The sequence below is a fragment of the Sorex fumeus genome, unplaced genomic scaffold (genome assembly GCF_029834395.1).
Source record: "Sorex fumeus unplaced genomic scaffold, SorFum_2.1 ptg000063l, whole genome shotgun sequence".
NCBI classification, from domain to species: domain Eukaryota; kingdom Metazoa; phylum Chordata; class Mammalia; order Eulipotyphla; family Soricidae; genus Sorex; species Sorex fumeus.
The window spans coordinates 58,128,501-58,145,023 of NW_026606120.1; the positions used below are offsets into that span (position 1 = coordinate 58,128,501).

The 16,523-nt window shown below is 40.6% G+C and overlaps 1 protein-coding gene across 2 annotated transcripts in view; it reads right to left on the reverse strand.

The window, feature by feature from the left end:
• USP32 (ubiquitin specific peptidase 32) overlaps positions 1-16,523 on the reverse strand; it is a 192,907-nt gene that overhangs the window by 47,198 nt on the left and 129,186 nt on the right. For both annotated transcript variants that reach the window (XM_056126699.1, XM_056126700.1), the window contains exons 12-15: positions 15,079-15,181; positions 5,818-6,013; positions 3,627-3,802; positions 2,118-2,258 (exon numbers count right to left, since the gene is read on the reverse strand). In XM_056126699.1, coding sequence (XP_055982674.1) covers positions 2,118-2,258; positions 3,627-3,802; positions 5,818-6,013; positions 15,079-15,181 — 616 coding nt within the window. The remainder of the gene's footprint in view (positions 1-2,117; positions 2,259-3,626; positions 3,803-5,817; positions 6,014-15,078; positions 15,182-16,523) is intronic.

Below are 16,523 nucleotides of genomic sequence, written 5' to 3' on the forward strand. Positions count from 1 at the left end.
TACTTAAGTAATTTTAATGTATTTTGCTTATAATCTCCAACAGTGGTTTTCTAATTCTTTTACACCTACAGACCAGCATCAGTCCATGGGAAAGAATATTCACCGAATACACATCCGACAAAGGGTTGATATCAAGGACATACAAAGTACTGGTTGAACTCCACAAGAAGAAAACATCCAACCCCATCAAAAAATGGGGTGATGAAATGAATAGAAACTTTCTCAAAGAAGAAATTCGAATGGCTAACAGGCACATGAGAAAATGCTCCACATCATTAATCATCAGAGAGATGCAGATCAAAACCACAATGAGATATCATTTCACACCACAGAGACTGGCCCACATCCAGAAGAACAAAAGCAACCGGTGCTGGCGCGGATGTGGCGAGAAAGGGACCCTCCTTCACTGCTGGTGGGAATGCCGACTGGTTCAACCCTTTTGGAAAACAGTATGGACGATTCTCAAAAAATTAGAAATTGAGCTCCCATTTGACCCAGCAATACCACTCCTGGGAATATATCCCAGAGAGGCAAAAAAGTATAGTCGAAGTGACATCTGCAGTTTTCTGTTCAATGCAGCACTCTTTACAATAGCCAGAATCTGGAAAAAACCTGAGTGCCCGAGAACAGATGACTGGTTAAAAAAACTTTGGTACATTTATACAAAGGAGTACTATGTAGCTGTTAGAAAAGATGAAGTCATGAAATTTACATACAAGTGGTACTACATGGAAAGTATCGTGTTAATTGAAATGAGTCAGAAAGAGAGTGATAGACATAAAAAGACTGCATTCATCTCGGGAACATAAAGTAACAAAATAGGAGACTAACACCCAAGAATGGCTGAGATTAGTACCAGGAATTTCTCCATGGCTTGGAGGCCAGTCACACATGCTAGGGGAAAAGGAGCTCAGATAGAGAAGGGAGCACCAAATAAAGGGTGTTGGGAGGATCCTCCCAGAAAGGGAAAAGCATGCTGAAAGTAGACTATAGACCAAACATGATTGCCACTCATTGCCTCTTTTGCAAACCACAACACCCAATAGGAGAGAGAGAACAAAAGGGAATGCCCTGTCACAGAGGCAGGATGGGATGGGAGGGATACTGGGATTCGTGGTGGTGGGAAATAGGCACTGGTGGAGGGATGGGTATTTGATCATTGTATAATTGAAACCCAAGCACAAAAATTTGTAAGTCTACAACTGTACCTCATGGTGTCTCACTAATAAAAATTAAAAAAAAAACACCATGGCTCTAAATGACCCATACTGGACCCATACTAAAGGCAAAAAGCACAGGGCTGGAGAGAGTGTACAATGGGTAAGGCATCTGCTTTACATCCCTCTATTCTAGGTTTAATACCCAGCAGCCCATATGGTCCGCCAAGCCCGCCATGAATGATTCCTCCCAAGCCCCACCAGAGGTGATCTATGGGCAGAGAGCCAAGAGTAAGCCCTGAGTACTGTGGGTATAGCCCCTAAAAAACAAAAAACCTAAAGGCAAAAAAACAAAACAAAAACAAACAAAAAAAAGCATAATTCACTAGGCTTAATTTCTTATTATCACATTTTATGATCTTTTATAGACATATTCCTCCTTCAAAAAGACATACTACAAAACCCCAACAATGGCTATGAGATAATCCCAGATCATAACTGGATGTCTGTGTGATTAATGGGAATAACAGTTTCGGACGTAACACCTGCACTACCTCTCCTATACTCACTGAACTTTTTGGGCATTGGTTCCCAACCTCCTGCTTCAGTCTAAGTCCTGCATTATCTAATGGATTTCTGCATTTATGTAGATGATTTATTTTATAGCCCAGCCTCATAATTCCTTAACTTTGTTTTAATTCAGTGATTATTCTTTCTCTATAAACTACCTTTTTCTAGCAGTGCTACCAAAGGCATATCATTGGTATCTAGAGTGCTTTCAACATTTAATAAAAGAATTAATGAACTGAATGAATGTAAAAGGACCAATAATTTGAATAGATGCTGAGTACTCTGCTATGATAAGCAAAAACTAATTTGTGAATAGTGAGGTTCATATAAGAAAGTATTAAAAGGCTATCTATGATTGCTCCTCTATAAGGCACTCTTGGATATACTTACAGGTCTAGGGAGTGCCAGGTTTGCTCCATACCAATGATAAAGTGCTCTCCACACAGGCTCTGGAACCATTTCATAATCTCTTCCGTGGATCAGCTGTGGTGTTCGTTTCAATCGTCCTCCTTCTAGTGTTAATGATGTTGCCTTAAAAAGAATGGAATGTAAATGTTGATTTTTAATATAATAGTCTCTGGTGTTTTAACAAAACCTAGACACAGGAGAACAAACACATGTTACTACTCAGTTTCAAGTTACTGAGAATTTCTTCACCCCCACTAAGACAGATTTTAAGGAGTAAGAATGGGACTTAAGTGGTAGAGCACATGCTAGAATGAATCTGATCCCTGGCACTAAGTGGGCCTCAGAGCACTACCAGGAGAAAGCCTGGCGCCACAGCACTGCTGAGTGTGCCCCTATAAAAACTGTTTTAGATATTGCAATTTTAACTTTCAAAAAAGGGAGAAAATAAGAAATTCAAGACAAATAGCACAGCGGGTAAGGCGTCTGCCTTGCATGCAGCCAACATGGCCGACCCGAGTTCGATTCCTCTACCCTCTCGGAGAGCCCGGCAAGCTACCGAGAGTATTCGATATGCCAGACACAGTAACAACAAGACAAATAATTTAAAAAATAACTGGAGCATTTGTAAATAAGACTGGTTTTTCCAGTTTAGTCAAACAGTAAAAGAATATTTTGGAGCATTGGGAGATAGTGCAAAGGACCAGAGCACATGCTTTACATGCAGGAGGCCAAGTTTGATACCTGGCATTGCATTGTTACCTGAGCATTGCAGGGAACAACCTCTGAGCACTGAACCAGAGCAGCCCCTGAGCACCACTGGGTGTGGCCACCCCCTCCATCTCAAATTTGGGAGGGCCAGAGAGACAGTACAGAAGGTAAAGCATTTGACTTTCACTGCCGCAATCCTAGTTGAAATTCCTGCCATCACATGTGGTCCCCTGAGCACTACCAGGGTTACTCCTGAGCAGAGAACTAGGAATATCCCGAGCACTAGTGGGTATAGACCTAACACGCCCCCCACCCCCAAAAAATGTGATATCTATTATATATGTGATACAACATTTACACAGTGGCTTTGTAAGAATAGTATTTCCAAGGATCTCAATACCGCTTCTATGAAATACTAAATCATAAAATGGTCTCATAGAAATGTACTAAGCAAAGAAATTTCCATCTACAAATGGTTAATTAAATAAATCACTGCCATGTTCTAAAATATCTAGAATGGGTGCCCAGAGAGATAGTACAGTGGGTAGGGCACTTGCTTTGCACACAGCTGACCTGCATTGTATTTGATCCCCAGCATCTCTAGTATCCCATATGGATCCCCAAGCCCACCAGAAATGATCCCTGAGTGCAGAGCCAGGAATAAGCCCTGAGCACAGCCAGTTGTAGGCCCCAAATCAAAACAAACAATAAAAACAAATTATCTAAGAACATTTATTAGCAATTTTAGATAGAATGACTTTAAGGAGATGTCAAATTATTTACCTTTACTGGTTCTTGAGTTACTAGTGGTTGATTATCAATAGCACCTGGTTTCTGAGGATTGAGGTGCAACAAAATATTCCCATTGGCTCCTACCAAACACTGGTTGTTATTGTCAGAAGTGTTATGTTGTCGGGCAAAGCACAAATCTGTCCCTGGTGTGGTAGAATACAGAAAGCCTATAAAGAAAAGAAGGATGAAATCTCTTTGTTCCTCATATTAATACATATGATTAAAGATAAGAGCTCATTGTCCATGAATTAGGTTAATTCTACTGGCATAGAAGCCAAGTGTTATATTGTAATAAATAGGAAATATAGATGTATTACTTTCTGAGCAATACTTAGTATAAGACTAGGCAAAATAAAATATTTAAAAATGGTTCACCAAATGAGCATCTGATCACTCTTCTATAATATCTAATAATTCACACAGTAATAAATTATGTCCTCTAAGATGAAAGGAAGAAAATATACTATCAGGTAAACATTTTAGCCTTAAATCACTTTTCAACCTTCTATCTGGGACCATGAGCCCCAATGGTGGCCAAAAACCAACCAAACAAAAATTGATCAGAGGGGCCAGAGAGATAGTATAACAAGTAGGATGTTTGCCTTGCTTGTGATCGACCCAGGCTCAATCTCCAGAACACCATATGATCCCTGAGCACATAGCCAGAAGTAAGCCCTGAGCACTGTCAAGAGTGGCTCCCCCCAAACCAAAAACAATAAAACCCTCCAAATATGATCAGAGAGTCCTTCTCTATCAGATGGGTAAAGAAAAATAGGCAGTAGGTTCTACAAAGAGTTTTGTAGAGAAATGCTAGTTTTGTCTCATTTGTCTAGTTTCTCCACACATAAGGAAAAAAGGAAAAACACACAACCTCAGACAGATTACCATGGGCTGGGTATGTGGCTCAAGCAGTGCAGCATATGTCTTTTATGTGTGGGGCACTGCTAGGACCTCAAGCACTGCTGGAAGTGGGACTACCCCAGTGGCCCGAGCAATGCTGGTACAGCCACAGCAACAAGCAACAGATGAAAACAAGCAACAGTATATAGAGGAGGAGAGTCCTGCTATTTAACAGGTGAAAAAATAAGGATCAACTCAATTTAGTGGATCACAAAAATCCTAAAGCATCTCCATAAATGCAGAACTAAGTTCCAAGAAAAAAAAAAAGGGAATCTGGAAAAACATTATTTTCTTTCTCTCTTCTCTTTCTCTCTCATATACACACATGTATCTATATATAATTATAATTATATACACACATATATACATTTTTATTTGGGGGGACCATATTTGGTGGTACTTAGGGGCTATTCCTGGCTCTGCACTCAAGTGTGACCCTGGGTGGTGCTTGGAGGATCTTATGTGGTGCTGGGGATTTGAACCAGGGACAGCTACATACAAGACAAGCACTTTACTTCCTGCAATATCTGATCTGCCTCTTTCTAAGTATTTTAACATAATAATCCACAAACCGTGTGGATTCTTATTAAGTGTGTTAGAATATGATAATAGGTGTATTTAATCCAGTAAATATAAGTTTATGGTCATGGAGAGTCTTCCTGGGCCAGAGAGTGCATGCTTTGTAAGGAGGAGGCCTGGGTTTGATTCCTGGCACCACACATTCCCTGAGCACCAAGAGAGATACCTATACAGAGTTGGGAGTAGCCCTTGAGCACTGCCAGGGCAATATAAAACAAAAAGAATAAGTACTCTCAAATCTATATTTATTGACAAAGTAATTTAATAGAAACACAGAGATGCTGCTTTAGCATAGAAGACTGAAAAGATTTTTAAACTGAAAGACTAACAAAATAGAATATACAAAGTTCCTCTTTGCAGCTACTGCTAAACTCAAGAATGCTCTCCGCCCCCCTGGCTCCTCCTCTCCCCACTTCTTAGTTGTATCTGTGCAAGGAATTATACACACTTGTAGTGCTGGGGATCACAGCAACAATGCTGAGGATAGAACTTAGAGATGTGAGGAGAAGTCAGGGAAGGAAACCATAGCCTCATACAAGCACGGTAGACATTCCCAGGCCCTCAAGGTTCTTTTACTTAACAATGGTCATTCAAACTTATTTCTGTGAGTGGAAGTCTGATTCTCAATATCCTGCCATTTATACTTCCAAGAGTATACTCTTTAAAAAAGAATCTCCATGGTATAAAAAAAAATCACACTCACCACTGCCAGTGCTTTCTGAGGCTTCAGAAGCAGTAGAAACATTGTCTGAAAATTTCTCTTCTGTGGCATTCCCGTAACTAACGCTGCCTCCTCCAAGTCTGTCTTCGCTTTGCTCTACATGATGTACGGTTGTTCCAAATGAGTATTTTCCTCCGTTCAGAACAGAAGATGGCTCAATCACAACTGGACTGGTGTCCTAAAAACCATAAAATCACAGAGATTAAGAGACAACATTAATGTGGTTCGCTATAGCCATTTAATTAAAATGTTTATTTTAAAAGGGTTGGTGATATACTACAGGGGTTAAGGAGCTTGCCTTGCATGCAGCTGACCCCAGTTCAATTTATGACATTGAGCAGATGAGCACCACTGGGTATCCCTCCACCATGTACCCCCTCAAAAAACAAAACAAAAACAAACCAAAAAAACTCAAATATTTCTTATGTTTTTAAAAACGATTTTGGTTTTGGCTCATACCTCACGGTGTCCAGGAGCTACTCCTTCTGTGTTGCTCAGAGGCTGCTCAGGGCACCCTGAGGTGCTAAGGATAGAACCCGGGCTTCTTACATGCAAAGCAGCTACACTAGCCCTTTGAGCTATCTCCCCAGCCCTCTAAAATGTTCTCTCTCTCTATTTTTTTATGATTTGCTTTTAAAATTTAAACACTGTAATTTATAAAGTTGTTCACAATACATTCAAATGTTCTAACATCAATTCCCCCACTAGATTGACCTTCCCTCCACCAATGTCCCCAGTTTCCCACCCACACCACTTACAAACTTATTCCATGTTGCTTGTTACAAAAAATGGCAAGTGGAATTATCAGAAAATAGATCAATAAAAGTCAACTTGTGTTAACTGTTACTATAGTCATTGTCTGAGAATTTACTTGACTAATTGGTGCTGGTTGACCCTCTATTATTGTTTTCGCTCACTGAGCTTGATGGGCTTAAGTGCAACCTTCCCAACAAATCTGCTGTGTTCCTGCTGGGTTGTCAGTACTGTGAAATTTGGAGGTGATGCGGCTCCAAGAGTGGCTGTGAACCCCAGGATCTGTGAAGCTGGGCTGTTTATATGCCAGAGGTTGTCAGGTGTGGATTGGGGTGCTGGACCTAACCAGCAGGAAGGGGAATCTGCCTGCCCCGTTCCCAAATCAGCCCAGAGATCGATCTTCCTGGGATGATTTATTTGGCTTGCCAGCGTCTTTAAATCTTTCTTAGTCCTCTGATTATTTCAATGAAAGGTTATAAGTTTGGTACTGGCTAATTTATTACTTGATCATCTCTTTTTAACAAAGTGTGGTGTGCTACATGGTGGCTTGCCTGCATGCAAGGCAAGCTCCTTACTAATAGCGACCACTAGTTAGCTGAACCTTAGTAATAAGGTATCTTTGTTTTGACCTGTTTCTGGAAAGTTCCAAGGGAGTTACAGATATGAGGCATATACTTCACTGAGTCATAATACAAGCGCTGGGGCTTCCTTTTATTTTAATATTATCTTTGGAAAGCAGGGTACCTGGATCCAATCTATGGCCATGATTATTCATGCAAAGCATGTACTCCATTATTGAACTGTATGCCTGAATTGGTGCAAGTAAAAAAAAGCCCTTCTTTGCTCTCTGCTAAATAAGTAAATACATTAATATAAAGGGCCAGAGAGATAATACAGGGATCGACCCAGTTCAATCCCTAGCCTGCCTGGTCCCCCAGGTACCATCAGGAGCAACCCTGGAGCATTACCATGTATCATTCAAAATTGCAAAATAATAAATAGAACACATTTATGTAAAAATGGTATATTTATGTAAACACACTAACAACATTGATACTGGTGCTGAAATTTGTATTAAGCTATAGGCAAGTATGAGCCACCAGTAGGTACAAGCTAGCCTCAATGTGTTAAGTGGAAATATTGCCAAAATAAGGATGGCCATAGTATACAGATAACTGAAACTATAAATAAATTAAATATAAATTTTAGGTTATTCATATTTTAAAATGAATTATTCACTAAAGAAGTCAATTATTATATGGATTCAGAAAAATAGAACCACAATGACTTCTGATCAAAAAAGTGGAAATGCAAATTTAGGTTCAAGTAATTTAAATTATCAACCATATTTGAAATTCAGGGAATGGATTCTACAGCAAATTATTTTAGGGGCCCCAAAGAGATAGTACAGTGAGCAAGGAACTTCCCTTGCACACTGCTGACCCAGCTTCAACCCATGGCACCTCACACGGTCTCCCAAGCTCCACTTGGTGTAACCCCTGAACACGATTAAGGTGTAGTCCAAGATCAAAAAATAATTTTTGTGGAGGAAGGATGGGGATTTTAACCACATTGGGTAATGCTTGGGAGCTACTACTGGCTCTGTGTGAGGTTTGACTTCAGGCAGTGTCCAGGGGACCATCTGGTGACAGGGCTCAAACCCGGGCCTCTTGAAGGCACAGCACACATTCAGTCCTTTGAGTTAGCTCTCCTGGCACAGATACTTCTTAAAGACAACATAAATCTCATAGATTTTCTGAAGTAATGCTATGATGTAAAAATATATTACATTCAAATTAGATTTCAAAAGATTTTTCAGTCAAATGACATTATTTAAATTAATTCAGTTTTCCTTCTTCAATTACGCTTTCTCATTTATTTGGTTTGGAATGAATCACACATATTGCACTTAAAAACTCTCTCCGTGAGTCTACTAATGAAGTCAGAAATGATAACCACTGTCCTAGTAATGATTATAGTTTCATATTTTTTTTGGGGGGGGGGAACAGGGGACCACAAATAGCTGTGCTCAGGAGACTATACGAGATGCCTGGAATCGGACATGGGTTAACTGTGTGCAAAGGCAAGTACTCTCTATCTGTTGTACTATCTTTTTGGCCTCTGATACACATGCTTATTTTGTAATGTGCTTCAAATACTGAGTGGGCTGGAGAGAAGGCACAAGACTTGAGGCACTTGCCTTAGATAAGGCTCATCCTGGTTCAATCCCTAGCACTATGTATGTTCCCTTTGCACTGTCAGGGGATCACTACTAACCACAGAGCAAGGAATTAATCACCCCCAACAAAAATAAAAACAAAAACGCAAAGAATATACTCATTTCTTATTTTTGGGTCACAGCCAGTGGTACTCAGAGGCTATATTCTGAGTGTGGTGTGCACTCCAGCCCTTTGAGATATCTTTTTTGCTCTGTAGCAATACATTTTGAAGACAATTAACACTTGAGCAAATAATTTCATTATTTCTCTGAGTGTGGTATTTAACAGAACTTCAAGGAGAATTGCATTTTAGATGTATTAATGGGTTTAGACATTTTAAATGGAGCTTATGGCTCTTAAGAAAATTTACACAAGACCATTTTTAATTGTATTTCTTATTCTTAATAGCTTTAGAATACAGGCTGAGATTTATAGGTATCATTGGCCAAAAAAAAAAAAAAAAGAGAGAATGTAAAAACATTACAAGGTATAAAACCTCTTAAGATTGAGTTTTCCAATTATTTAGCAATAGAGTGCTTATAATAACTTTTGTTTATTTATTTTGGGGCTATATTTGGGCATTACTTTGGGACTACTGCTGGCCTGGCTCAGTGATTAAGGGACCTCTCAGCAACACTTGGGAGTTTATGGTGTCAAGGGTCAAACATAGCCTACCACATTCAAAGCATGCACTCAGCCCATTGAACTCTCTTGGGCATAGACTGTGGTAACTTCTTAGAGGAAGCAAACTTTGTCCTCAGAGATTGCACACTGGGCATCATAAGTTTTTAACATGGCATGGTAAATAATACTCGATAGAGTTAGAGAATATGGGCATTTCCCCCCGCCCCCCCCCCTGCTCTTTTTCAATGCTCTAAACTTGAGTGATCTATCTTCCTTGTCTGGATTTCTTTGTTATTCAAGGAATCTACTGCTCTCTGTGTCTGGTACTACCTGCAATTTTCATTGCTACTTAGAGTCCCTCTTTTTTTCCTCTTCTCTACCTTATTTTGTCACTACTTCTACTCCTTGTAGCTTTTCAGTTAATTAATCTTTCATTTTCCTACATTTGTCTAATGAATAAAATCAACATTTTTTTTTTTTTTTGGCTTTTTGGATCACACCCGGCGATGCACAGGGGTTACTCCTGGCTCTGCACTCAGGAGTTACCCCTGGCAGTGCTCAGGGGACCATTATGGGATGCTGGGAATCGAACCTGGGTCAGCCGCGTGCAAGGCCCTACCCGCTGAGATATCGCTCCAGCCCAACACTTCTTTTTTAACTGCTTTGATATGAGGGTTTGTTCTGCCCCTATACAGTAAAGAATCTTGTTTATGTTTGACTTCTGAATTTGTAACTATCACCAATTATCTTAGAAACTTGAATATTCAAGAAAACTGAATTTAAGATAGACAAAGTATCATCCATGCTAAGAATTTTCTTTCTCTGAAATCAACGATTCCTTAAAATTTTGAGAATTTTTGGGACTAGTTCTGGCAGAGCTCAGGGGACTATATGCAGTGCCAATGATCTAACCGGGGTCAGCTGCATGCAAGGCAAAGTGACTTAGCTCCTTTACTATCTCTCTGGCCCCTCCGTGTGAACTTGGACAGTCTTCCAAGGCTTTTCCCAACAGTTATTAAGGCTTAATTTTTAAATTTTTTTATTTTTATTTTTTTTTATGTAGGAGTACTGCTATTTATTCAGCCATTGATTAGCTGATTGAATTGGGCATGAACTCCACCTTTTTCCCCCCCATTTTTTATAATTTTATAAATTCCATCAACAGCTGTAATTCCATCAATGGCCAAGACCCAGAGACTATAAAACCAAGCTCCCAGAAGAGAAGAGCGCAAAGTCTCCCGCCCCTGCGCCTGGATGTCCTCGCCAGGGCCCCTTGGAGGGGGGGCGGATTGAGCTTCGCTCCCCGCCCCAAGCAGAGCCCCGGCAGCAGAAGACCTCCAGAACCAGCCACAACCATGCTGAGACCACTCTCCACACGCATGAAGGTACCTGCAGAGGAACAAAGGCATGCGGGTCCCGGGGCTGAGATCTCCAAGCCTGCTTGGATCGGGACTGAACATCCTCCACCCAGATCCTCCATCTTCCAGTAGGCAGGGGTCACACCCACCAATTGCCCCCTGGTGCCGTGTAATTCCATCAATGGCCAAGACCCAGAGACTATAAAACCCAGCTCCCAGAAGCACGCGGTCGTATTTGAGGCCGCGTGACATCTTACTATCTCATTCTTACTTTGGACAACCTGGCAGGCTGCCAGATGTGACCTGCCCACACAGCAGAGTCTAGCAAACTCCCCGGGGTGTACCCAATATGCCAAATACCAGTAACAATGATGGGTCTCATTGTCCTAATCCTGAAAGAGCCTTGAATATGGCACTTTTGAAAATCTCAGGGTTAGGACGAAGGAGACGTTACTGGTGCCTGCTCGAGGCAATTGACGAACAACAGGACGATCGTTATCGTGATCGTGGTTTTTTCTTTTTTACTTTTTAAATTTTTTTATTAGTGAAACACCATGAGGTACAGTTATAGACTTATAAATTTTTGTGCTTGGGTTTCAGTTATACAATGATCAAGTACCCATCCCTCCACCAGTGCCCATCCTCCACCACCACAGGTCCCAGCATCCCCCCCACCCCCCATCCCCCCGTCCCACCCTGCCTCTGTGGCAGGGTATTCCCCCTTGTTCTCTCTCTCTTCTTTTGGGTACTGTGTTTTGCAAGAGAGGCATTGAGTGGCAATCATGTTTGGTCTATAGACTACTTTTAGCATGCTTCTCCCACCCTGGGAGGGTCCTCACAACACCCTTTATTTGGTGCTCTCTTCTCTATCTGAGCTTCCTTTTCAAATTTACATACAAGTGGTACTACATGGAAAGTATCATGTTAAGCGAAATGAGTCAGAAAGAGAGGGATAGGCACAGAAAGATTGCATTCATCTGGGGAACATAAAGCAACAAAAAGGGAGACTAACACCCAGAAATGGTTGAGATTAGTACCTGGAATTTTGCTCCATGACGTGATCCTGTTTTTTTATAATTTTATTTATTGAATCACCGTGATAGCAGTTACAAAGCTTTTGGGTTTAAGTCTCGGTCATACAATGAAACACCTGTACCTTCACCAGTGCCCATTCTCCACCCCCAAAAAACCCCAGTATATCCTCATCCCACACCCTCCCCCTACCTGTAGGGCAGATGATTTCCACATTACTCTCTCTACTTTGATTACATTCAATATCTTGACACCAGACCCACCATTATTATTTGGGATTTTACCCCAACACTCAGATCTGCTGAAAAGGCAACAGTAGACAATTTGTTTTCTATTGCTGGTTATGAATAACATATGATGTTGCATGCCTGCAGCAGTGGCTGCACGATTTTGAAATTCTGAAATTTTAACAGTTAAATCTGGAGGGATTTCCACCAAAACCTGCTGGGTTCCGAGATTTGTTCCTGAGTCTCTTGGATCATGGCCATTAAGCAGCTTGATCAGGAGCCAGAAAGGCCGTTCGTGGGCAGCGACTGGGGGTCTTGTTGGGGTGGGATGGAAAGGGCCGGCTCCACTCCCATCCCGTGAGGCCCCGTGTGTTTTGTCACTGCGGGCCCAATCCTGACTGTCCAATGACCTCTGGAGGATGGCGGCCACCGAGCCACCAAGGGGGAGCAGATGGAGGGACAGCACCCTTTCTCCCCTGGAGTAGCCCAGTGACAGTAACCTATTGTGGGGTTCAGACGCATTTCTGCCAAAGGCCACTGGGTTTTAAGATTTGTTTCTGAGTCTCTGGGATCATGGCTGTTAAGCAGCTTGATCAGGAGCCAGAGAGGCCATTCGTGGGCAACGACTCGGGGTCTTGTTGGGATAGGGAGGAAAGGGCCGGCACCACCCCCATCCCGTGAGGCCCCATGTGTCTCGTCATTGTGGGCCCAAACCTGACTGTCTGGTGGCCTCTGGAGGATGGCGGCCACTGGGCCACCAGGGGGAACAGGCCAAGGCACGAAACTTATTCCCACCTGGGGTGGCCCAGTGCCTGTAACCTACTGCAGGGACTGAACGCATTTCTGCCAAAAGCCATTGGGTTTCGAGATTTGTTTCTGAGTCTCTGGGATCATGGCCATTAAACGGCTTGATCAGGAACCAGAGAGGCCATGCCTCCAATTATATAGCTGAGTCAAAGGTGGTTTGTGGGTGTGTCTCCCACATACCTAACTTTTGGCTGTTTACTTTCTTGGTAAACTTTGCCCCAAGTTTTTGGAGTCTGGCCAAAGGCTCAGCAGCAATTTTGGGGTATCTGGAAGTCTGAAGGCACCATCAGGCTGCTGATGCACTCGCCTCACAGGTACAGGCTGACCTGCTGGTGGCACCATACCCCCAAAGGCTTAATTTTAAGTAACTTTCAAGCCTGCATCTTATAGATACATTCTAGATGGTGATATAGAATGGCAGTGGGGAGAGGTGAAAATAACACTCAAGTGCAGAATCCATTCGTCTATTTCTCTCTCTTACCAACCTCCACTAATTTTTTCAATGCATGGGAGAAAGGAAATAACACTCAGGAACAAGTGGGTTCATGCTCCCAGCCATCAGGTGCTTTGTTTATAAGGGAAGAGGTACCAGAAACAAGACCTCTATCATGTACTTACAGGAACAGAAAGTAATGGCTTTCTGTTTTCACAAAGCTAGATGGCTACTGGAATCTGTAGACTGTAAGACACTAACAACTATTTATTCTAGGGAAAAACTAAGAATGTGAAGACAAAAATCATTTCAAAACAAACTGCCATACTTTACGCAATATCCTCACTCTCTTCACTCTCTTTTTCTTTTAAAGGTCTTTCGCTTGTTTTATTTTTCTCCTTTGTTGTTACTGTGATGACAGAGGTCACACATACTTGGTACAGAGCACTGTATATGGAACACTTCAATGAGGTGCCAGGGATCCCAAATGGCAGAACTGTCGGAATCATTTGGCATAGGATGATGAGTGCCAAGGACTGAACTCCAAATCTCAGATGTGCATGGCGGGCATTTTTGCCACTGAGTTCTCCTGGGATCCCTCAATGTTCACACAAGGTTTCTGAAGTCATCTGCCCACTTTTACCTCTTCAGTGATACCAAAATCTATCTTTTCTAATAATATATTTTATATATAAAAATATACTAGACTGTGCTAAAGAAGAGTAGAATCAAATGTAAACAGCTTAACATTAATATTTTGATACACAAAAACAGAAAATAGGAATCAAATTATTAGAATTGGGCTAGTTATCCTTTGCAAACTGGCAGTAAATCAACTGATTCTCTAAAAACAGAGAAACCTGATTTCTGTACATTAGTCTTTTTAGTTTTTGAACTGAAATTCTTTAAATTCTTTCTATATTAAATTAGGCTACAAATAGTAATGAGAATTCATTTTTTTAACTTTACTAGTGCTGGAGCAATAGCAGAGCGGTAGGGCGTTTGCCTTGCGCGCAGCAAGCCTGGCCGAGCCAGGTTCGATTCCTCTGCCCCTCTCAGCCTGGCAAGCTACCAAGAGTATTCAATATGCCAAACACAGTAACAACAAGTCTCAAAAAATGGAGACGTTACTGGGCCTGTTCAAGCAAACTGATGAACAATGGGAAGACTAGGAGCAATTACACAGTATTACTTATAAGCTGAGCTCTAACGGTAATGTAAAATTTCATTTATTGAATAGAACACTAACTTTTCTTGCCAAACTGTCAATATTTTTTCCTTTTTTCTTTTGGGGTTGCTGGAGATTAAACCCAGGACCTCAAACAAGCAAAACTAGTGCTCAACCACTTAGTTATATCCTAAAGAATCTTCAACTTTTTAGTTGAGAAAGTGAATGTTAATGATATCACTGAGATACCAAGACATCATGGGCTTTAAAGTCTGTCCCTATGTTTCATTCTGAACATCTCAGCTTCTTGTTCCAGGGGGGTGAAAATGGGCACAATACTATCTTTTTCACAAGTACTCCATAAGTATTATGGAATATAAAATACAGAATATATACAAGCAAAACCATGCCAAATTTCCTTTCTCACAGGCATAGTGCATGGGAGAAAATTTATGTATAAGTATAAACATAGAGTATGGTCTAGAGCAAGTAACATATTCATTTCCTAGTCTTCGAATTTTTATCTAGGTTGAAACATCCTATTACTGGCTAGTAAGCACACAGAATCTGATGAAGTTAAAAAAACTAGTGAAAAATGTGGATAAACAGAAATCTTACTCACATATTTGACGTATTCTTTCCATTGCTGCCACCACTGCATGGAGATGATAAACCAATTGTGTCCTGGCTGCAGACCATACCTGCTCTCTCGTTCTAGCCATCCTCTGTACACACAAAAGAAATTCAGTACATCAGATAAAAACTGATGAAACACATGACCATACAGATATAAATGAATTATCGTTTTAAAGTTTTTTTTTGGGGGGGGCTGTCTGCAGCAGTGCTTAGAAGGTCTGGGGGCCACTACTGGAGGCTCTTGGCTTTGGTGGTACAGATTGCATGGTTCGATGTTAAGGCCCAGCAGTGCTGGCAGCTATCAGATCACCCCTGGACACTAGGGATCAAATTGGGTCCTAGCACATGTAAGGCATTTGTCAGCCTTTTGCGTTATCGTCCCAGCCCTTAGAGGCTTTCACAAAGGAAAAATATGAGAGAGACATATTCCAGGGATATTTTTTCCACTAGTCAGGCTCTACTCTGTTTTCTTGACTATTGTCAGACATACGATTTCTAAATAATATTTTCCGTTTTGCAGGTTTCCCTTCTATTTTCCTGACAATGTTGTTATATGAACAGATATTTTTTTAAATCTTGAAGAAGTCTAATTTATTTTTACTTTGACTTATTTTACATGCTTCCCTTTCCCCCCGAGTTGTTGTACAAATTATTTATTGTCAGCAACAAGAAAGAAAAGATATTGTAACAAAAATAAAATCTTAAATTTTCTCAAATATTCTTAAAATATCGGTTTAAAATAATGTGAAACTTACTAATTATATCATACTTAATGGTGATACTTGTGATAATTTCCACCCAAGTTTGAAACAAGGCAAAGAGTTCCTTTTTTATCATTCTTATTTAAAATTGCACTGAAAGCCCTAGATAATGCCACATCCAAAGAAAATGATAAAATATAGGTTTTTTTTTTGTTATTTTTGTTGTTGTTTACAAAGGAGATGCTTATTTATGCAGAAAATCCCAATGAATTAAAAAAAAAACCCATCAACTTCGTCCTGTATTTTGGACTATACGTAGGACTGGGAGTTTCTTTTCTTTTCCCTTCTACTTTCCAATAGACCGTTTTAAAACAAAACCAAAAAAACCCCAAACCTATCCTAGAATAAAGATTTGAATATAATAAAGTCATAAGACTTGGTTAATATATGAAAGCATTTCAAGATCCAAATCATTCTTGAATAGCTTTTCTAGACATAGAATTTTGATTACATTTCCCCTGGCCTCTAGGATAGTAGTAAAAATGTCACTTCTGGATTTTAAGCTTGCTGTTAAAAACAAAACAAAACAAAACTGATGTTAAACTTATTGAAAATTCATTGTACACAATAAGTAGCTTCTTTCTTGCTGCTTTCAAGATTTTCTGCATATTTGGCTTCTGATAACTTGAATATAATGTAGCTTAGAGTTCTCTTATGATCTCTTAGTGTT